General features: G+C 34.9%; 2 protein-coding genes across 3 annotated transcripts in view; one reads left to right on the forward strand and one right to left on the reverse strand.

Moving 5' to 3' along the window:
- Positions 1-12,678, forward strand: part of LOC144957482 (uncharacterized) — a 30,727-nt gene extending 18,049 nt beyond the window's left edge. Inside the window, exons 5-7 of one of the 2 annotated variants that reach the window (XR_013642175.1) lie at positions 5,679-5,825; positions 6,404-6,453; positions 12,163-12,678. Coding sequence is in view for 1 of the 2 variants with exons in the window: in XM_078888823.1 (XP_078744949.1) it covers positions 5,679-5,738 (60 nt within the window). In the remaining variant the exon portion in view is untranslated. Of the gene's footprint in view, positions 1-5,678; positions 10,091-12,162 lie in introns of those variants that run through there. The other variant, XM_078888823.1, reaches the window with a different exon arrangement.
- On the reverse strand, positions 1,551-23,042 carry LOC144957476 (UDP-galactose transporter senju-like). Its single transcript, XM_078888767.1, has 7 exons — positions 22,619-23,042; positions 20,821-20,938; positions 20,350-20,396; positions 17,983-18,122; positions 17,363-17,527; positions 15,074-15,212; positions 1,551-11,203 (listed from the first exon to the last, which is right to left on the reverse strand). Exons 1-7 carry the CDS (start codon positions 22,701-22,703, stop codon positions 10,866-10,868), a joined length of 1,032 nt encoding a protein of 343 aa, XP_078744893.1. The 5' UTR covers positions 22,704-23,042; the 3' UTR covers positions 1,551-10,865.
- Positions 23,043-23,093: the final 51 nt, after the last annotated feature.

A 23,093-nucleotide genomic window follows, 5' to 3' on the forward strand; every position in this document is an offset into this window, starting at 1 on the left:
AGTAGGTTTGTTACTGTAGACCTTCCCGCCATGAAACCATGTTGATCTTTGCTGAATAGTTTGTTCTTGGTCATATGATCAACCATTTATTCTCTAATCAGCTGTTCCATGAGCTTGCAGACGACAGATGTCAGGCTCACTGGTCTGTAGTTTTCTGGATTTTTTCTGTCTCCCTTCTTGAATATGGCTGTGACGTTAGCTTCTTTCCATTCCTTCTTTCATCGACTGGTTAGGGGTTCTACTAGCTGCTCTGCTAAGTTTTTTAGGATGTAAGGATGAAGTTTGTCAGGTCCAGGTGATTTACTCTCCTTTAGGTTTTGTAGTCTCTTCATTACTCTCTCTTCAGTAATCGGCCATTGTGTAGTATCTATATTATTTCTTTTAGCAATATCTGGCAAGTTTTTCTGGTTCTCCACTGTAAAGACACTTGCAAAGAAGAGATTTAGCACCTCTGCCTTGTCTTCATCTTCAGATGCCCAAGTGCCATCTTCTTTTTTTATGTCACAGGTTCCCTGTCTTGTCTTCATTTTACTGTTTACATAACTCCAGAATACTTTAGGATTTTCTTTCGTTTCCTCTGCTATCTTGTTCTCATACTTTTGATGCGCTTGTCGGACTATTTTAGTAGTTGCGTTTCTCACTCTTTTGTATTTGTCCCAATCCTCTTCCTTTTTGCTTCTAGAGTATCTTCTATTTACGGCCTTCTTCTTCCGTAATGCCTCTCTCACTTCCTGCGTCATCCAAGGTTGATTTCTTCTCCCAACCCGGTTCCCTCTGCTTTTCGGGATGTTTTTCTCGAAGCATTGGTTAAGTACTCTGGTAAATCTACTCCAGTTGTTTCCTATGGTGTCCTCTATTAGTATTTCCTCCCATTTGATATGCCCCAGTTCCTCTTTCATACTCAACATTGAGAAGAAAAAAAAAAGAACAAACAAAACAACAAAACATATGCTCATTTACTGTTACCTCATTGAACTCAACTTCCACCGTTTCATTTCAGGACAAAAACAGAAAGCCTAATAGATTGCTTGTTTGATTTAAAGGTTTCATTGGCTCTTGCGGCACTTTTAGATCATTTCAGGGCCAGTAAAGAGGAAGGCGATTGAATGTAGTAAAAAAAGAAAATCTATTTACAAGTAAAACGACTTGAGACAATGTATGACAAGGGAGACTGGATCAAACAGAAAACAGAAGTAGATTCCATAAGGCCTAAAAGAAATAGAATAGTGAAACAGGTGTAGGGAAAAGAAGAATTCCAAGAGCCTCACATGCAGCACGTTTGTCATGAGAAATCCAAAGATTGCATATCCAATATCCTTACTAACAGCCACCTCCCCCCATCCTTTTCTCAAAAAGAAAGATGGAGAAACAAAAAGTAATAAAGTTGTCAACTGGAAGATAAAAAGGTAAGAACAAGAGGATTATCTCAAACAGGGAACAGAAGAAGATCCAAATGGATCTATCTGAGTGTTTGGTATGAGATCAATTAAAATACCCAACCAGACAGTCCACCCACCACCAAAACAAAAGAATCCATTTTAAAACATATATTGGGACCCAAAAAATATTTTCTTTATTAAATCAACTAAATCTAACCAATTTTATAATTTTTCTTTCTATAAGAACAAAATCAACCCTCTGACATTATTATGACCATAAACATCGCCCAATGGAATGACTGGTTTTAAAACCATCCTTAAAAACATTTCTATCACAATATATAACATAATAAATGGAGAATAGTATTAGTATAATAATTCTAAATACTAAAATATCATAACACTTTTTCACACACAAGTAATGAAACAAAATCGGGATGCCAAAAACAAAACTCACTTGGTCTCATCGGAACTAGATTTAAAAAAAAAAATCTTAATAATGTGCTTGGCGACATTTATAAAACTGAAGCTGAATTATATTCTGGTTACTATTGATTCAAACAAAATAGTAACAGTTGCTAATTGTATCCAGCCAGAAATTTTGCAAAAACGAATGGCAATGATGGAGGCAAATGGTAGCTTTACAAGGTTGAATGTTTTCATGTCTCAAAAATATCAAAAATATACATGTATTATAAGGGATGACAATTTACCATAACCTAGTAACTGCTGGAGGAATACCATGTTTGTTTATTTTTCATATTTTTACGATGCCTGCAGCACAAATAATAAAATAACAGTTGAAAAAAAAGATAAAGCTGGGATAATCAAAACATGTATGCACTTGTAAATGTGGAATAAAAATTGAAAAGGACAGGGAGCAAAAATAGATCTCAGGAACAATCCATCCCTGTGTCTAGTCGTAAGATCACAAACTACTTGACACAAAAAGGAATGGACTCAAATGATTCTAAATATGCATATGATTTAAAAAAAAAAAAAACTTTAATGATAATGCTGAAAACTTATATAGCGCTATAACTCCGAGACACCAGACTCTAAATGCTTAAAAGACTATAGGCAGGTGATTGAGTGAAAAAAAAAGACAAATCAATATTTTCCTCCTTGGAAAAGACTGAGGAGGTTCTTTGCAAAGCTTAATAGCCTTTATTAAGAAGGATACAAAGCAAAATAGAAAGTGTTAAAAGACTTAGGGATATATCAAAGACAAAAAATAGTGGACAAATACAGACCTGCCTAACTGAAGCTGAGGGATATCCGTCTATTGTGCCAAGTGGTCAAGAAGTAGAACTTAAATGAAATAAATAAGGTGTGCCAACCAATGTTCGGTGGAAGTATTGAGACATAGGCCTACAAATAATTTACGTAGACAATACAAAATTGTTTTATCTCACAATACAAAATTGTTTTATCTCCACGACCATGGTGGAGATAGACCTTTTTTGATACAATCAATTACAAAAATTATAATGAAGTGTATAACGTTACAATCTAGAAACTTCTACAATTTTGATCCAAATAACTGTCAATCTCACCCAAACCTGGTTTTTATGACAAAATCATTTCAAGACACAGTGATATAATGACCATTGCAAAAATGACATTCAAAACTTCAATTTGAAATGAACACATCTGTCACAAGCAAACTTATGGATATAGTAATGCAATTGGAGAAGAATGATTTTATTTTTAAAGTGTCTATTGGACTCCATAAGAGGTAATTACAAAATGGCTAATAATATTATTTAAAACCCTAACGCATAATAGTGGGAAAACCACACTGAACAGGGACATTATTGACATTTTGAAAACTGAAATTATATGACACAATGTGAAAAAGCAAAAAACTTAGCATTTTAAAATATATTCTATTCACAGATCATGTTTTGTTTTTATTTGTTTTTAAGGGTTTTACGGCGCTTGCAACACATTAAGGTCATATCAGCGCCAGTAAAAAGGAAGAGAATAGGATAGTAAAAAGTTCTAGAATTACAATTAAAGCACAAAAGAAAAGGTAAGACAAAGGGGAACGGGTTCAAATAGGAACAGATGTAGATTCCAAGAGCACACCGTTAAAGTACTTAGTTTGAGATCACCTAAAAGTCTCATCCAGACACAAGCACAGGTCCCAACTAAGAGGAATACACTCAAATGTTTACCAATCATATAATATAATATGTAAACTAAACATAATACAATGCATAACAGAGAGATGATTTACAAGGAAAAAAATATCATCTCCCAAAACTATAACTATACATTCGACTGTTTCCCTCCCAGTCAAGGAACTCCGGCAAGGATCAGGACAAAACTAAGTAATCTCATTCCAAGACAATGACAGGAAACAATTGGAAAACAGGTATGGGGGGATAGAAGACACAGCATGTACCTCCCTGCCCACTATGGGAGGTCAGGATTCAAACCCAGTATTCACAGATTAAATCCAGACGAACTGGACAAATAAAATATTCTAAAATATTATTCTATTTACAAAATAAATACTACAGATCTACCACTAGCAACAGACATTTAATATCTGTGTTTTTTCTTCAAAAATCCAAAATTTGAGAAAAATGAATCTCAATCAACCCAAAAAGGAGGACTTCCAATTTGTTTTACATAGAGTATGTAAATCAAGACTTTAAAATGCTTTAAAACTGTATAGCTCATTCGTGATAAGTAACAAATCCACCGGTGTGAAAGGTCCTTCAGAGCCATAATACCCATGAAGTTTGAGTTTATCCCAGTTTCTAAAGTGTTAAATGGACAGTAACAACTGCGCGCTAACCTTTAAATAGTCTGCAGCAAAGTACTTTCCACCAAATTAAATGGAACCCAGCAACAAAATTACCATCGGGTTGACAAAAGGGCTCTAAAAACCCCCCTGAAGGCATCCAGAAATGATGCTGGTCCCTTTGATTGTGATATCAGCACGAGTAAAAAGGAATAAAATTGGATGGTAAAAACGTTCTAGAATTACAATTAAAGCACCCAAGAAAAAGTGAGACAAAGGGGAATTGGTTCAAATAGGTAACAGATGTAGATTCCAAAAGCATACCATCAATGTACTTAGTTTGAGATTACCTAAACGTCCCATCCAGACACCAGTGTGGGGTCCCACTAAGAGGGATACACTCTAATTATGTTTACGAGATATGTTCAAAACAAAAATATATAACGATAAGTTCAGAAAGATGACATAAAAGGAAAAAAATATCACCTCCCAAAATTAACACAATACATTAAACTGTTTTCCTCTCATTCAAGGACTTCGGTAAGGGCCAGGACAAAACCAATCCTATTCCAAGACAGAGACAGAAAGCAACTCAGAAAACAGATATAGGGGTATAGAAGACACAGCAAGTAACCTCCTACCCACCATAGGAGGTCAAAAAAACCCACCCAATTGTTCCCTTTGCTCACAAGGCAAATGCTCTATCAACTGAGCTATTAGTTAAACTACGGTATCTTTCAATATAACTAAAAAGCATCAAAGAATGAAACTGAATAAATTCAAAAACAGTTCCAAATGACAGAATTCTTAATTACCTGGATGCAATCTTAAATTACTGAACAAGTCTTTGTTATAAATAAGTCCATGCAGTTCAACAAGCTTTTATGAAAACTACATCAATTGTCTAATCATAACTATCTGTATTTTGCGATGAATTAAACACTTGTGAAAAAAAAAAATCTAATAAAAAAGCCATTCCAATCATAGCAACCAATATAAAAAAGAAAACATATACTAAAGCAAATATATATATATCCTAATATAATATCAATAACATGTAGTAAAATAAAACTTGAATAGCATTACGGATAAAGAATGTGATCTATGTTATTCCAGCACAGAATCAATACTCTAAAAATAAAAGTAAATGAAAGCAAACTCACGCCTGTCTTCCACATCCCATGTCTTGAGTAAAATCAGTGTGTACTACGTATTAGTAAGGAATATAAACATTAAGTCACCCATGCTTTAAGAAGGTAAGCACATTTGCCTAGCGATCAGAGAAAAAAAAAAGAAGAAAAAGTTGAGCTTCGTAAAAAAAAACAAAAAAAAAACAAAAACATAAAATCCTAAATCTTTCCACTTTGACATCTTATTCCATTGAGTTCATTCTGACATAATACCAGATTGACGTGGTAGGTAACATATTCAAATAAAATAATTTACAAAGAAAAAAATATACATCTAGCTGTTTCCCACTCAGCTAAAGAATCCAGGCAATCCCTGACCTGACCATAATAATAAAACCACCACTCTCTGCCCAGGAAATCAACATTTCCCCACCTTGGCGGATCCCACCCCACCCCAATCCAGAGCAGAGGTAGAAAGCCACAGAGATGTCAAGAAAAAAAAAGATGGAAGAGATTCCGAAAGGAAATAGGATGAAGATACCCTTCAAGCACAGAAGACAGGTAAATCCAAGAGTAATCTACCATTGTGTCTATCTAGTTGGTACTTTTTATATGTCCCTAAGTCTGTTTGTTTGATTTTAAGAGTTTTACAGTGCTTACAACACATTAAAGTCATATCAGCGCCAGTAAAAAGGAAGAAAATAGGAAAGTAAAAGAGTTCTATAATTACATTTAAAGCACCCAAGAAAAGGTAAGACAAAGGTCGCCACTAAGAGGAATACACTCAAATGTTTACAAATCATATATAATATGTAAATAAATCATAATACAGTGCATAACAGAGATATAATTTACAAGATAAACCAAGTAATCCTCATCCCAAGACAGAGACAGAGAGCAAGTTGGAAAACAGATAAAGGGGGATAGAAGACACAGTAAGTGCCTCCCTGCCCACTATGGGAGGTCAGGAATCTCACCCAGTGTCCCTAAGTTCCAGACAGATACACCACAGAATCTCTTCTAGTAGTAGCGTATGGCTACACCTCCAGATTATGTTTGTCGATCCATGATGTCAGGTCATCTCCGGCTTCAAAGATTGTTTCATACCCCCCTTCTAATTTTGTTATTGGGCATTTCAGGACCAGATGATCGATGGTTTGACGTGCCCCTTTGCAGTATTGGCAGATTGGTGAGTCAATGAGTCTCCATCAATAGAGGCTTTCTTTGCTGCGACCATGGTTGGTTCTAAGTCGGGTCACCGCGAACCGACTTAGAATCTTATATATATATATATGTGTGTGTGTGTGTCTGTTTGAACTGATAACCTCTGTCTTACATTTTCTTGAGTGTTTGATCTAAAGTTTTTACTAATATGGACAACTGTGTCTCCACTTTTGGAGGGTATCTTCATCGTATTTCTTTTCGTCATCTCTTCCATCTTTTTTTCTTTTCTAGACAGTATATAGTATAGTATAATTGAAGTAATAATTACAAAACGAAACAAAACAAATAATCTCCCCATAAAAATTATCGATCATCCGACTGACTTCTAAGCAAAAGATCATAGAAGGGCATAGGGGGTGTATGTGTGAAATGAAATGGTCTTATTCCAGAACAAACACATAAAAATCACATAGAAAAGACAAAAGACATAAGGGAAGATCATAATAAAAGACAACAAGTAAGACTCATTAGGAAACCAAGGACTCCCACCCACTTCCAGTTTGTCTTGAAATAAACAGTTACGTTCAACAGTCTTGAGACAGGAGAAATTGGATAATAATCATAAAGTATACCATTACTGTGAGTCTTCAATTCAGTAACAAGAGACTCACAGGAACAAAAACTAAATCATTCTAGAAAAAAAATTTTTCTTTAAAATGATTCTTATATATTTAAAAAGCTGGAAAAAAAAACAAAAACAAAAAACCAAACTAAAAATAAAATAAAAATTAAACATTAAACAAAAAAAACCCAAAAGACTGGTGAAGCATTAGTGAAGGCAATTAATTGATAAAACGAAAGTAACGTAAACGTTGTTGCACGAATCTCAAAGAAATAAATAACAATGTGAATTGGAGCTTACATTCGATTTCACAGAGTTATTTAAAACGAAAGTAGAACATCAACTGGTTAGCGGATAATAAAATAAATTTTTAAAATGGGAGAAAATAACTACAATGCAATAGCATAAATACATGAATCCATATTATGCATAGTAAGATTTAAAAAGCAGTGGAACAACATTTATATGGAAAATGTAATTAAAGAAACAAACGTGAAAGCAACCGTCTGCATAATGATATGTCTATCACAGGCATTCACACATTCAGGCTATTTTGTACATTATAACATGTCTATGTGCAAATGAACAAAGTTATGAAAAGCTGAATGATTATTAAGAAGCTTACACCTACAAGAATATTTTGAATGCATCATGAGGCACTTTGAGCATCAAAGTTAAGAGGATGAAAATGATTAACAATTTCCACAATTTTATTTCTTATTTACATTATATAATCATAAAAATCAAGTCACAAGGATTCACAATGAAAATGAGCAAAGAATCATTTAAAAAAAAAATACTGTCATTCAAGCAAAATTCATAAGTACAAAATTCCAATATGCATGTACAAGATGCAATGTCATACTTTAATCAGTTTAAACTTTAACAAGGTTAGCTTGTTTTTAGGAGTTTTTCAGCAATTGCACATATTACAGTCATATCAACGCCAGTGAAAAGGTAGATAGTGGATTAAACAAATAATTCTAAAGTTGTGATTAAAAGCATCCAAGAAAAAGTAATTGTTTGTTTTGTTTAAAGGGCTTTACAGCGCTTGCAACACATAGACCATTTCATCACCAGTAAAAAAGAAGAAAATGTGATAGTCAAAAAAAGTTATAGGTTTACAATTGAAAAACACAAGAAAAAGTAAGACAAATGGGAAAGATTCAAATAGGGTACAGCTGTATATTCCAAGAGCACATTACCAGTGTACTTAGCTTGACATCACCTAAAAGTCTCAACCAGACACAAGCACAGGATCCCACTAAGAGGTACACACTCAAATGTTTACAAACCATATATATCTAAACCAAAAAAAGATGTAACAGTACAAAACAGAGATATGATTTACCAAGGAAAAAAATATCATCTCCCGAAACCATAATTATATTTTGACTGTTTCCCTCCCAGTCAAGGACTCCGGCCAGGGTTAAAACAAAACTAAGTAATTCCATTCCAAGACAAAGACAGAAAGCAACTTTGAAAACATATATAAGGGATGGTAGACACAGCATGACCTCCTGCCCTCTATGGGAGATCAAAGACCCCACTCAGCAAGAAAAAGCAAGACAAAAGGGACTGGCTAATATAGGTTTAACGGCTCTTGCAACACACATGGATCATTTAAACCCCAGAAAAAGTAAGACACAGGCTTAAATAAAAGGGGAAACAGAAGTAAATGATCGAAGAAATCTACCTCTGTATCTAGTCTGACACAAAAATGATAGGCTCGCCTGGATCCTTGCCAAAAATGACAATGTATATCATGTTCTATTACTAACAATATCTAATATATGTATATATAATACTTAACACATACAAGATCTGATTCATACAAAATGAAAATCATAAATCAATATAATTCGTATAAGGAAATAAAATTCACCTCTCAAAAAAACAAAAAAACATTCATGATAACAGTGGCAAGACAGGATTTTCGACTGCCCTTTATGTTTAAAAGTACTCAGTATGACCCCGTTAGTTTTGTTTCATGATGCACTACGTTTTAGATGGTCACTATCATCTTGTTTCACTTATGGCAAAGAAGGAACAAATAAATAAAATCCATGCGAAACTATATCCAGGGATGCCCATTTCCCCGGCTTTTTAAAGGCAACAGGTAAGGGGAAGCTAGATGCATATTATATCCTTTTCTATGATTTAAGGGTGATACCAGAGAAACTTTGCACGAAATATTTTCATATGTGCTCTCTTAGTGAGAAAAATTTTGAGGTTATTTATATTTAAGCAAAGGCATCCCTGTATCTTATTACAGACAGTTACACAATGTATAATGTTGCCTCAGCGTAAAAACTCTGTTGTTATATGAAACAGCAAAGATTGTCTTATTTCCAGAGGCGTACATATGGATGAGGTGATTATCTGATTTTCCAGCTCAATCTAGTATTCTGCAGCAGTGAGCCATATAGGGCTACACTTAAAAATTGAATTAAATATATTATTAGGAAATTTGAGTTAAATTCATGAGCTCATGTTGAGGAGACTGAATGTAACTGAAAATTGTAATTATATTCGTTGTACGGTTGGTTCATCCAAATTGAACAGCAGATTGATGTGAGATGCTCCATCACATATTTAAATGACAATGAATCACAAAATTTTATTTTTTTCAAGGGTTTTATGGCGCTTGTGACACTTTAAGGTCATTTCAGGGCCAGTAAAAAGGAGGAAAATGGGGTAGTCAAAAAATTATAGGTCTAAAATTAGAGGGAGCCAAAAAAAAGTAGGACAAAGGGGATTGGTTCAACCAGGTAAGATTCAAAGAGCAAACTATCAATATGATTACTCTAAAGTACCTAAAAGTTCCATCCAAGTACAATCACAGGATCCTGCCATTATATACTCAAAAGCTTAAAAAAATATGATTCCAAAAACAAAATATACATAACAGAGAGATGATATACAAAGAAAAAATATCATCTCCCAAAAAAAATACTATGCATTTTCCCCCCACATTAAGGACTCTGGCCAAGACAAAGACAGAATGCAACTTGGAAAAGGAAATCAGATATCACTGCTGCCCAAGGGAAATTTCAAAAAGGGAGGTAAATATCCTGTAAATGGGGAAAAAGGAGGAAATTTAAAGAGTATTAAAAGATATGACTTCTCAGCTTTTACTTTTATTCAAAATGGATCATATTTCACATAAAGGTCTCTGGTCAGCAGACCACTTCGAGTAAAAATATCAGAAAACTGTCTTCCCGGTTTCTATAGCAATTGCTTGCTACACTTTGGATAGGACGCTAGTCTTTCGCAAAGTAATTTACACCAGATTTAACACAACTAGCAACCCAATAACTGATGGGTGGACAAGGGGGAGGGGTAAGAAAAAAATCTTGACTGCACCCGGGATCGATCTCAGTCCCTTTGATTGTTAAGCGAGTGCTCTACCAACTTAGTTATCGGGAACCCTGAAAAATGGAAGGAGACACAAGCAAATTCCATCCCTAACAACTGACCTGTAATGGTTAGGGATTATCACAATATTATGTAAAACATTAACAAACAAACAAAAAAACAAAACAACAAAAGACAAAAAAACAAAAACAAGCTGTTATTCCTTCAATTTTAAAACATCTGTGGCTGTAGCATCACATACAAACAATTATTTCAACCATCACAACAATTTCACTTCCATTCCTTTTCATAATCTCGATATGTGAAAAATTTATTATCATAAGGTTAAACGATTTATTTGCATGGAATAAATAAAGTGTAAGTTAATATATTAATAAACCCAGATGCAGAGTGATAAAGAGTAAGTTTTAACTTCCTAACAAGCAACATTTAACCAATCACACGTTTTCTGTTCCTTTCTCCTTTGCCTCTATCTCTAAGTCTGCTTTAGCTTTATTGACCACTGGGTTTTGAGCGTATAAATAGGTGGCAGCACTAACGATGAAGATAGCCAAAAATGTATAGATATCGACAGCAATGCCAAAGATGATCCAACATAAAATAGCAGTGAACATCAGCTCCAAAGCACTGGCAAATGTCTTGAGAATGGAGTTGAGATTCCTCAGAAAAAGGCTGGTAACGATTCCAATGGCTGCATTGTTGAAGGCAATAACTATGACTCCAGGCTGGATTATTGAACGCACACTCTCAAGGGTGAAAGCTTCCAATAACTGACCTGCCAAAAAAAGATAAATCTATTTACAAATTGTAATAATCTATTTTAATATATTTTTCTTCTTCTACACCTCAATGTTATAATAATTATAATATAGTCAATGCCAGTACTTGGAACGCCACTTTATAGGAACAGCTGTTAAATTGGAACAATTTGCCTGTGACAGAATTTTTTCTATACAACAGTGATGATAATGGCAGTTTTTCAAAAAGGAGGAAAATGAATCGGTCCATCTGGCAAACTCAAGCCAAAATACAAAAATTAAAAGATATCATATGATTGTTATGTAACATTAAATAATTTACTTCTTATGTAAATATAATGAATTGTCCTTTCCAGAAAATAATTTTAAAGGCTCACAATACTATCAAATAATACCACTATCTACATCAAGAGATGATAAATTTATGGCCCAAAGGCTAGAAAATATTTGTTTTTAACTTTACGTAGCACACTACAATACGCGTGTTACTGCAACCTAGTGGTTATGCAGTTTATAAATTAGACTCATGAATATCTAACAACTTGCAAACATAGTCTATCTAAACAAAGGAAAAAGAGTAAATTAAAAATAATTTGAACAATTGCCTTCCGAGTCGATCACCAACATTGCTTATTTTCATATTCTACCTATCTTTCTATGACAAGATGACTTCTAAAGACATAACATGAAGAAAGAAGAGTGGTTGAGAGAGAAATATATATATAAGAGAGAGAGAGAGAGAGAGAGAGAGAGAGAGAGAGAGAGAGAGAGAGAGAGAGAGAGAGAGAGAGAGAGAGAGAAGAGAGGAGAAAAAGAGAGAGAGAGGGGGAGAAAGAAGAGAGAGAGAGAGAGAGAGAGAGAGAGAGAGAGAGAGAGAGAGAGAGAGAGAGAGAGAGAGAGAGAGAGAGAGAGAGAGAGAGGAAATAATTTTCTATTTTTTTCTTTCCAATCCCTACCCAACATCTATTCATCCAAGGACACCACTGGCCTTGTGTCACTTTTGACATATGGTGCCACCCCGTCTAGGCATGCGAGTGTCACCAAAATTAATGCAAATGAGCACAGCTGTCAAAATTTGACACAAGACATAATGGTGATTTTTTCATCGATCTGCCGTGGAGCCACCTCAGTGCTTTTCATAGAAAAAAGTTTGACACTGCAAAAATAGTGGAACATTTCAAAGAATATCCCAAAATCCTGTGGAAGATTATCATCACTGACACAACTTGTACTGGTTAACCGGAATGCACGCTGGTTAATTGGAACTATTTCCTACCCTCAGTAAATGTGTTTATTTCATTCAAGTAATCAAAATACAAATACGTAATTATTGAGATAAACAAGAGTGGAATTATTTATCCTCCTGAAATGAACAAATAGGTCAATTGATTGATTAATGGTATCAAGTCTATCACCTCCCATTTCCTTTTTATATGGTAATATGTTAAACTTCATCAATTTGGCCGTCCCAGGGAAGAACAAATAATTAATGAGATCACAGGCAATGATAAATGGTTCATGAGGCATTTCAAGGTGATTGAAATTATATTACGTGTGGATTGTAATTCATTGGCATTTTGAATAAATGTGTGGTCAAAAGATTGTGTCACTCATCTTTCATCTGCTGCCTTGACTACACAAAGGTAATGTTTATTAATTTTCTTTTTTTTTAATGGGGGACAAAACATTGGACAAACAATTGAAAGAATGCTCTACATTATTATTATCATTATCATATACAGGGTGAGCACAAAAACACTCCTTGATTCCAAATATTCATCATATGTGAAGTTGAGTGAATATTTTCACAAAATTGGTGTCTACAGTTGCAGAAATTAACTAACTTTTATGTGACATGGATTGATGTCAAAGGCACTTCACTTTACCTCACCCCAGAGGCACTCGATGTGTGCTCCTCTATTTTCAAGGCGATAATCAAGCTCCATCCAGACTTTCTGCAGCATATCTGGTGTAATCATGCGTAGAGCTTCAGTGATACGTTCCTGCAGTTCATCCATGGTCTGAGGCAAGGGAGGGACGTAAACTTTGTCTTTGACATATCCCCAGAGGAAAAAGTCACATTTCGGTCTGGTGATCTTGAGGGCCATTTGCAAAACATTTGGTCGTTTTGTCCAGCAGGTAGGTTTGTGTTGAGAAATGTGCGGACATTGACAGACCAATGTGGCGATGCACCATCCTGCTGCAAAATGTACTCATCACCTTCAGCAGCTAGTCTTGGCAGCAACCAGTCCTGTAACATCTCCAGGTAGGTTTGGCCAGTGATGGATAGTCCTTCAAATAAAAAATGTCCATACACAGCCCTCTCTGTTACCGCACAAAACACATTCACTTTGGGAGTCCCCCATATTCTCACAGTGTCTGTTCACCTTTCCACTCAAGTGGAAGGTTGCTTCATCACTGAAGATTATCTTTCACAGCAGATCAGGATCCTTTTCCATCGACTCCTGGATAATGTGGCAAAATTCAAAGCACACTTCTTTGTCTTGCGGATATAACTTTTGGACCAGTTGTGGAAGTTGTAACTCTTGGCTACACCTGTGTGTCGACTTCTTGGGGCTACGACCCTCTCGACAACTTCCTATGACACTGCTGGGCGGCTGGAATGTTCCTTTCTTTGATCACAGATACATCTTTTCTCAATGAAATCATTGTACCACTTCAAAATTGACATGTTTGAAGGTGGATTGTTGTGATGAATGTGTCTTAAAGAACGCTGCACAATTGTAACACTATTTGTTTTTCCATTTTCCAAAATACACCAGCTCGTTGCTGTGGGGTGTACGCCATCTTGGATTGTATTGCTACCTTGCGGGTAAGATAAAAATTATGAACGGGAAACAAAAATTCATTAATTTCTGCATCTGTAGACACCAATTTTGTGAAAACATTCACTCAATTTCTCATATTATGAATATTTGAAATCAAGATAAATGGGTAGCCTTGATAAGTTTGCCAATGGAGACCACTACAGAATCAGTTAATGGGAATGCTGCTTATTTGGAATGATTTCTGTGTGATGATGCTGTTCCGATTAAGAGGTTTGTGCAGTAGTATTAATAATAATATTTATTATTATTATCACTATTATTACAATCATGGCCACCCTGACACATGGCTATGAGGAATCAACTATCAACTAAAGACCACACAAAGCAGCCCATGTGTAATGCATCATGCTCTGATTGTAGGCTTTTCACCCCTAAGCCACTTGAGCAGAGGACAGCTTGTGCTAAGATGAGTTCCCTTTAACTCATGTGCACTTTCTGGATGACAAGTGACCACAGTCTCGGTAGACATGTGGGATCTGAATTAAATAGGATTTTTTTTTCTGACAAGGTGAAGAATTTTTCAGCATCTGCATTGGAGTGTGTAAGGCACCACAGCCCTTCAAGATAATTTCAAGATCGGGGAATCTTAAAACATTGCCCAATATTTTTACGGTCTGATCTTCTGCTATTGCAAAAATAAAATTCTAAGTCATACTCATTGATGATTGGATAGATAATTGATACAAGACACCAGATTAGATTTTTAAAAAAACAAAAAAAATCAAGAAACAGACGTAAGTTGAAATGAAATTGTTTGCTCCAGTTGCTATGGCATTTTTGTTTGTCCTCACCATAACTTTAAGCAGAAATGCAAAATATCAGCTTCAGCTTGCTGAATGAAGAGCTGTTTGAGGAGGTGATTGCGCAAAATGCAGGGTGGTAGGTCTGTTATTAACAATATTATCAGCAGCAGTATAATTAGGATTAATATCCCTTGCTCTCTTTTTCTCTCTAAATTTACAAATGGAAACATTAAGTTTGCTAGTACTGTACTTGTTCATAAAGAAAGGAAAGAAAGAAAGAAAAAATACCACCTACCTTGGAATGCTAGCACAAATATATTACAAACAATAGAATTGAGATACATGAAAATGTTGGCCATCATGATGTGAACATCAACACAATTATCCTTAAGGAGGAACTCATTGTAAACACCAGCAAAACAAGAAGACAAGACCTGGAAAAGAAAAAAAAGAAGAAGAAAAAATGATAAAACATTTTATAAAGCTAAAGCCGTCCCGTCTCTTTGAAAATAATACATACATATTATCCAATCATTACATGGTTTATTTCAGTAGGGTAGATCACCCCAAATCTGTATGCCTTTTATATACCTCAAATCTAACAGCTCTAACTGCAGATTGGTTCAACTTAACTCTCCACTGTCTGAGAAACTCAATTATTTGACGTCTTTTGATTGGTTTGATTTAAATACATGTGAGTTAATATCGGTTAACCTAGTTTAAAAAATTGAAAATAAATTACCAAACCCCCTCAGACTCACCCCTAATACCTTCGTTTATGCCCCAAACCCGTACACAGCTTGCCTCAAACCAGTACAGTGTTAAACTTATAGTCATGCAACCTAATGTATTTTTAAAATAAAGGTTATACGACAATGATGTGGTAAAATTACAGCTTCAATTTATGTAAAAATATGAGTGGCGTGGACTTTTCCGGATTCCCCTTTATCAAACGACAGACAGATTAATATAAGACAAAAGGCATGATAGTAATGGTTATTGACACGTATTGAAACAGTGTTACTATTGGTTTTGAACCCCTTGTTGTTTTTAGAATCGCGTTTAGTGGATATACGCTATGTAAATGCGGACATTTTGAAATTAATGTGATCTCTTGCATACTTGGATTAACAGTTTGGATTTGGGGCATGGGGTAAAGTGGCATGCTCCAAATCCATATGAGAGAGAAAAATATGCTTAAAACGCTTTTTATGTTTATTTAACTGACAAGACACTTATGTACATGAGAAATTTAACATCTCTGCTATCATTAAAATCAAAATTGTACATGAATGATGGAGGAAAATGTTTTTACATAATTGATTTATTATGGTGGTGAAGAACTAAAAGATTGTGTGACAAATATTGATAGATTACTAAGTTTCCATTTGGAAAAGGAACCAAATTCCTACATGATCGATTAGCTTCATTTATGACAATATTTCGAATTACAGTTGGGCGGCTGGAATGTCGATTTTTATGTGAAGTTCAAGATTTTCTGATTATAAAAAATTCAACTCACAGTCGAAAAGAGCATTATGTAAACACATGAAAAGGTTGCCAGCAATAGCTCGTACAATATCACTTGCTCTTATTAATTTTTCTATTTGCTACTGTTATTAAAGAATAAAAACATATCTCGCCTCACTTGAGATTAACCACCAGACAGGTAAATACTATCACATGATAAATACATTCTTGCCACAAAGGTGGTAGCTTGTTATTGGTAATAGATTTAGATGGAGAGCATTTCAGTGCTGAAATATTTGAGTGCCTTCTCTTTCATTACTTGATAATCATTATCATTTTACTTATTATCATAACAAACGTTTTTTAAAAGTACATCTTGCAGTAGAAATGTGAAAGTTTGGTTGGTTATTATCAAATTATTTGAGTACATGGTGTATGTTTGATTTTAGACATAGCACAATTGAGCCCGGTATTCATTTTCCACTGAGATTTATCTCCATAATTATATTATATAGAAATATTTTACTCTATAAGTTGTAAAATTCATTTTTCAAAATTATATCACAAAACTTTGTGCTTCATTTGAAAGCATCTCATCAAAATGTTCTATTCACTTTTGTAATCAAAATTCTAAGTTTCAAGAGTGGATAATTTAATCAAACCACTGATTATTTAAACCAACAATAGTATGATGTATCTAGTGAAACAAGTGACTTTTAGAAACACAATTCAGAAGCTTAAATACTATAAAAGTCTGCATTTCCATCGCTTTATCACTGAGATTAATCCTAATGGAAATAAAAAATTGATTCTATAGGTAAAAGTCATTCTTCAAAATTGCACCAAGTGCCCTGTTATTCAATGTTTGCAATTGAAAGTATAATTTTCAAGATTTTCCAGGGCATACAGTACAACTATTTCTGATATTAAGGGGTAAAGAAAACAAAAAGTAGCCAGAGACAATTTTGTACAATTAAATTACAGTAAAAAGTTTATAAATGTCTATATTAGCACAAGATTGTAGCAATATAAAAACGGCAATGTCTCACAAAAGTCCTCTTGAACTGACTTTTTGCATCCTCTAAAGTCTTCAGATAGACATAGAAATACTCACCTGAAGCAAAATAAAAAACAAATGAATGTCAAAAAAGTTGAAGCCGGTTTTGGTACCATCAGAACTAGCATGAACACTGTGATTCACTTCCTTGATAATGCATCCAATTGTCAGAATGATGAGAGAAGCCCATTGAATCTTGCTCAGTTGTTTTTGAAACAATATCTTGAAAACAAAAAAAGTAAATAAGAGATTTACCTTCATAACATGACAGAGCATAGCTATTTTAATAAGAACAAAACGGAACAGTTTCTAAAATTATAAACACTTATTAGCAGTGATTCACAACTTGTTATTTTTAATATTTTGTTCTTTTTTGGCCAGATACTAAGGATTTTAATGTATTCTATATGATCCATAGTGAAGATGTGAATTACATATTCTGACAGATTGAAAGCTATTGATGTCAATAAAACCGTTCTATTGTTCTTTTTTTTTTTATTACGTCAGATTTGCAATGCACATTATTGTTTAGTATATTAAATCTTCTACTAATCTATCTATTCATATCTACAAACAAGCTTGAAGTAAAATCATAACTTGAAAATTTAAGATAGATTACAGGAAAGCTTAATTTCACCATTTGGGTAAAATTTTATATGCACAATATAAATAAATACCTGAAATACAACACCAGTGACCACCACTCTAAACTGAAGAAGGAGGAAGTATGTTGTTGGATCATAAGCTGACAGATTGACAAACTGAAGGTTGTTGTAAAGACAGTACATAGCAGCTGGGATGAAGTACAGAGCCATAACTGAGGAGTTTGAAAGATCAAAATCATTATAAATATACTGTTGACCATAGCACACTGTTGGAAACTGCACACTAAAACAAGACTGACCACAGCTTTACGTATGCCAACCTCACATACTTGACTTATTCCCTTATTTTGCTGGTCTCTGGAGGGATAAAAAGCTGCAGTTGAAGGTTAGATCCGAGTCTCCTTTGTCACACTTATGTCCCTGATCGCTGCTTCTTGATTCCTAGGCATATGACATCTTTGGTCTGTTAGTCTCCCTGATAGAATCGAACGACTGTGTTATAACTCTTTCAGCACATAAAGTGTGACCTCTCTATAACTTTAACGACATTGTTGGGATCATTTAAAAAATGTTGTTATAGCAGAGCAATCAAAAATAAGGGAGGGGGGTTAATTACTGTACTTTTACACAGTATGGCTGTCTTTTTCCAGCCATCTACAATGGCCGTTTCAGCCAAAGTAAACTACCTCGAAGAAAGTGCCATGTCACTTCTGAAACAGCAGAGCCAGCCATTGATTGCTTGAAAACTCATTGTTCCCAGCTTGTCTATTATTATAATTTGCCAGATCTATAATGATAGGCCATGGGGTGTTGACCGCTCAAACTATGTCAACACAGCATTCCTAAGCAGTCAATGCTTATTTTTCCTATGTGGTTCAAACCCCTGCTATTTGATTTTTTCTCAGATTTTGATGATTGTATTCAAGTAATTGAGAATCCCAAGGCCTGTTATGTACATGAGGCTAAGCAAGACAAAAAGTAGAGTAGGTGGAAGCGTTCACTCAATGATTGACCACTGTGATGATCGCCTGCATACCAAAGGCATTATAGTCACTGCACAGCGTATTCTTCTTCAATTCGATAACAGTAGGAGCAGACAATGTGATAAGCTGGTCGACCACTGTGCTCGCACCACGGTGGTTGACTGACTAGTGAACACTTGTGCAATTCAAAGCACCAGATAAGCTTGGTTTTTGTCCGGCATTGCCCCACCTACAGAAATCGCCCACATATATTAGTTGACAAGATATCACTTGGTCTGCCGGCCAATCAAGCATTTTTAATGGCTGCGACTGCGAGATTTCATTGGTCAGAAAGCAAACATTATTGAACCAGAAATTTCACCTTGACTATCGATTTGTTTTGTTTTTAAGGGTTTTACGGCGCTTGCAACACATTAAGGTCATATCAGCGCCAGTAAAAAGGAAGAAAATGGGATAGTAAAAAGTTCTAGAATTACAATAAAGCATCCAAGAAAAGGGAAGACAAAGGGGAATTGGTTCAAATATGAAACAGGTGTATATTCCAAAAGCACTCTATCAAAGTACTTAGTTTGAAATCACTAAAAGTCTCATCCAGACACAAGCACAGGTCCCCGCTAAGAGGAACACACTCAAATGTTTAACAAATCATATATAATATAAAGAAAGCATAATACAGTGCATAACAGAGAGATGATTTACAATGAAAAAAATATCATCTCCCAAAACTAACTATACATTCAACTGTTTCCCTCTCAGCCAGGGCATCTGGCCAGGACCAGGACAAAACCAAGTAATCTCATTCCAAGACAAAGATAGAAAGCAAGTTGGAAAACAGATATAAGGGGATAGAAGACACAGTATGTACCCCCCTGCCCACTATGGGAGGTCAGGAACCCCACCCAGGACTATCGATTTGAAACTGGAGATTAATGCCATGTCGATATACAGTTTTTAAAAACTGAAATATGTATATGTCGTTATTGTGAGTTTATCATTACTGATGACATATATTTTAAAAATTGGGACTTGGACTCCATGTCACTATAAGAGGGCTGCACTGTATCTGATAATTTCATAAGCAGCTTTGACCACTAAGGTTTTCGGCTAAAATGTGATATCTGAGGCGTATTGAGATAAAGAAAATAGCAAACAAGGGTTTACATCAAGATCTAATTCGGTGGTGTTGATGAAGAAGCCATATTTGCATTCAAACACCTGTCTTCTTCCTAATCTCCTGCTTAAAAGGTATCTATCATTCCTCACTGCTGTCCAATTCTTCTGTGATGCAGAAGAGATGATCAGGAAATGCATACACTTCAATTGTTTCTCCTGTCAGTCCTCCCATTTCCTTTGCTCTATTAATCTTTCTTCCCACAGATGAGCCAGACAAAAATATGGATAGGCCCCCTGTATCTATCATGTAATGTGTACCTATTCAAAAGTTTTGTCAACAAACCTTTCCTATTCTTGACAATATCATTTGTAAGTTGAGTGACATCATGACTGAAAAAGAGGAAATAAAAACTCACTTAGTCCTAGTTACAATCTAAAAAATTAAGAACTTTATCAAAACAGCATAATAATGTTAAAAATCAAGATTTCTGACACATTATTATTGGCTGAAGGATATAGTCTACCACTAGTTATCGTCAGACACTCATTTTTCTAAAAAGTATATGTCAGCAATGTTAATCAACTCAGAACAGATGGTGGGAGCAAAGAAATAAAAATGGAATATCAAATTTCAGACTATTTAATCAGCTAGAATGACAAAACGCAAACATCAATGAGTTAAGATAACCCCAAGTCTCCTAAGACTAAGACTTCTTAAAATTCAGAATGAAAAAAAAAATAAAAAGGAATAGTCTCTGTTACTTTTAACTTCATAAAAATAAAGCTATGACAATGAGCAATGATATGTACATACTCTTTGAGATATAAAATTGTTGCAGCAACTAATTTAATAAGCTCAGTGACGAGTACTACGGTGACTGTATTATATTTGTAACTGTTGTCCTTCGATTTGCTAGCTGTCACTAAGATACCTGGAGGGAAAAAAAAAGAAAGAAAGATGACAGAAATGTTTTTCAAAAAAAGGGTTCAAGTAAGGAGGGCAGTTTTTTGTTGTTTTTTCTTCTCCTTTTATTATATATCGATATATGCTGGAATCATCATCAATTGAAAACATTTTTAAAGCCAAAGGCCTATAATTAATTATCTGTGTTAAAATGAATTATTAATTAGGTTGTCATTAATCCCAGACACTTGTCTGGGAATAACCAATTTTCGTTATTCCCAAATATTCTGAAAAAAATGCCAGCGGTTATTTGTGTCCCAAAACAGTCAATATCAAGTGATGAAAGTAAATAGTGATCAAATGTCAAATCCAGCTTTTTTTTATTTTTTTAAAGCAAATGGATCAATGGAATTTCTTTTGTCACTTTGAACTGAAAACGTTAAACTGGCAATTCACCTTTTTATTTTCAACCAGGAAGAAAGTTGTTCATCATCAAATCTGTTAAAATTCCACCAACCATTAAAATTTTCACTACCTACCAACCTGTTAACTTTATTGATCATGTTTTGTTTCTATAATTTGTTCATTCTGGCCACAATTTTGGGGATATTGATGACGGCCGGGAATTTGTTTATTTCGCGGACGCATTCCTTGGCAAAGGTGTTGTTCGCCCCAAAGCCCAAAACCGACAACACCTGTTATTTTCATGTCTTCTTCACACAAGACAATACAATTTATTATCACACGTCCACAAAACTGTTCCAACAACATATTCGAATCAGAGATGAAAATAAATATCAAAACAAGGATGCAAAGATGGTGGAAAAATATCTTGCTCATATATGAATTTTAAGATACATCGATAGCGGTATGAATATGGCTCAGTGGGTTAGACCACCTTTCATTTTGCTCCTTTTAGCTGCACAGATTCGAATCCAATCGCTCCCCCCCCCCTTTTTTTTTTGAGCGAGTCTATTCTTTTCTCCTTTTTTGTTTGGCCTTGTTCCTTTCTGAGCATGGATTTCTTAAAATTGTTTTTATTTTTAAAAAAAAAAGAAGAAAAAAAAAAAAAAAGAGAGAGAGAGAGAGAGAGAGAGAGAGAGAGAGAGAGAGAGAGAGAGAGAGAGAGAGAGAGAGAGAGAGAGAGAGAAAGAGAGAGAGAGAGAGAGAGAGTTTTTTTTTTAAGAGGTGGGGGAGGGGGGATGGGAGGATGGATGGGACGTTTATCCCTTACAAGGCTCTGTTTAAAGAAGATGGAATTTAAAAATCAAAAAAAAAAAAAAAAAAGTGGCGGAACCAGGATTCGAACCCACAACGTCAATTCTGACAAGCCTTCCAGGGCTTAACCATTCAGCCATGACAGCCACTTGAAAGTCGACGCATATTGTGTATAGTAACGATTGAGTTATTATTGGTTAAATTTATGTTTTTAAAGATATTCTATTAACTTTTACTTTCAACATTGATGTGCATTTCGAAACATTCCATTGGAATGTGGGGTATTGTTTAAAAGAGCAGTTTCAAAAATGTGTCTGGGAATAACGAAAATTGGTTATTCCCAGTCAGGTGTCTGGGACCAATAACCCATTTTCGTAATTGGCAGACCCTGTCTGGAAATAATCACACAGCGATAATTATCATCAAAATATATTGAACAGACTCAGCTCAGCAGACAAGCGAAGTGAGGCTGAACTGAACTGAAACTTACCTTGACTAATAAATAGTGCCATGTAAGAAATAAAAACGATGAAACTTAGTTTCGTAGGGAACAAATCTGCCGATATAATACCCATTGTCAATTTATTTAGACAAATATTTCAGCACAGAAATTAAATTCTTATTTTTTTTCGGTTTGAGTTTGAGTTGAGTTCCAGGATTTTGGGGTTGACCGACAACTCGTGCCTATCACTATCTTGATTCTTTTCTCTTAAAATTAAAATGAAGAAGTCTGGGGATTGATAAAAGTCTAAAATAATAAAATCATATTATGCAAGGGAATCCGTCCTCAGAATAATCGAATGGTAGATCCTTGAAAATATTAGCTCCCTGCCACCAGGTAACTTGTCGCTTTTGATCAAATTGATAATTGAAGTGTTGGCAATGGCAATGTTATTTATTCCGTATTTTAAACTATTTCCGGCGTTTTTTTTCTTCACTGTCACTGTAGTAGATTCATGTTGGCT

Source organism: Berghia stephanieae, chromosome 1 (assembly GCF_034508935.2).
Source record: "Berghia stephanieae isolate SIO BIC M18660-M18661 chromosome 1, UCSD_Bste_1.3, whole genome shotgun sequence".
NCBI classification, from domain to species: Eukaryota; Metazoa; Mollusca; class Gastropoda; order Nudibranchia; family Aeolidiidae; genus Berghia; species Berghia stephanieae.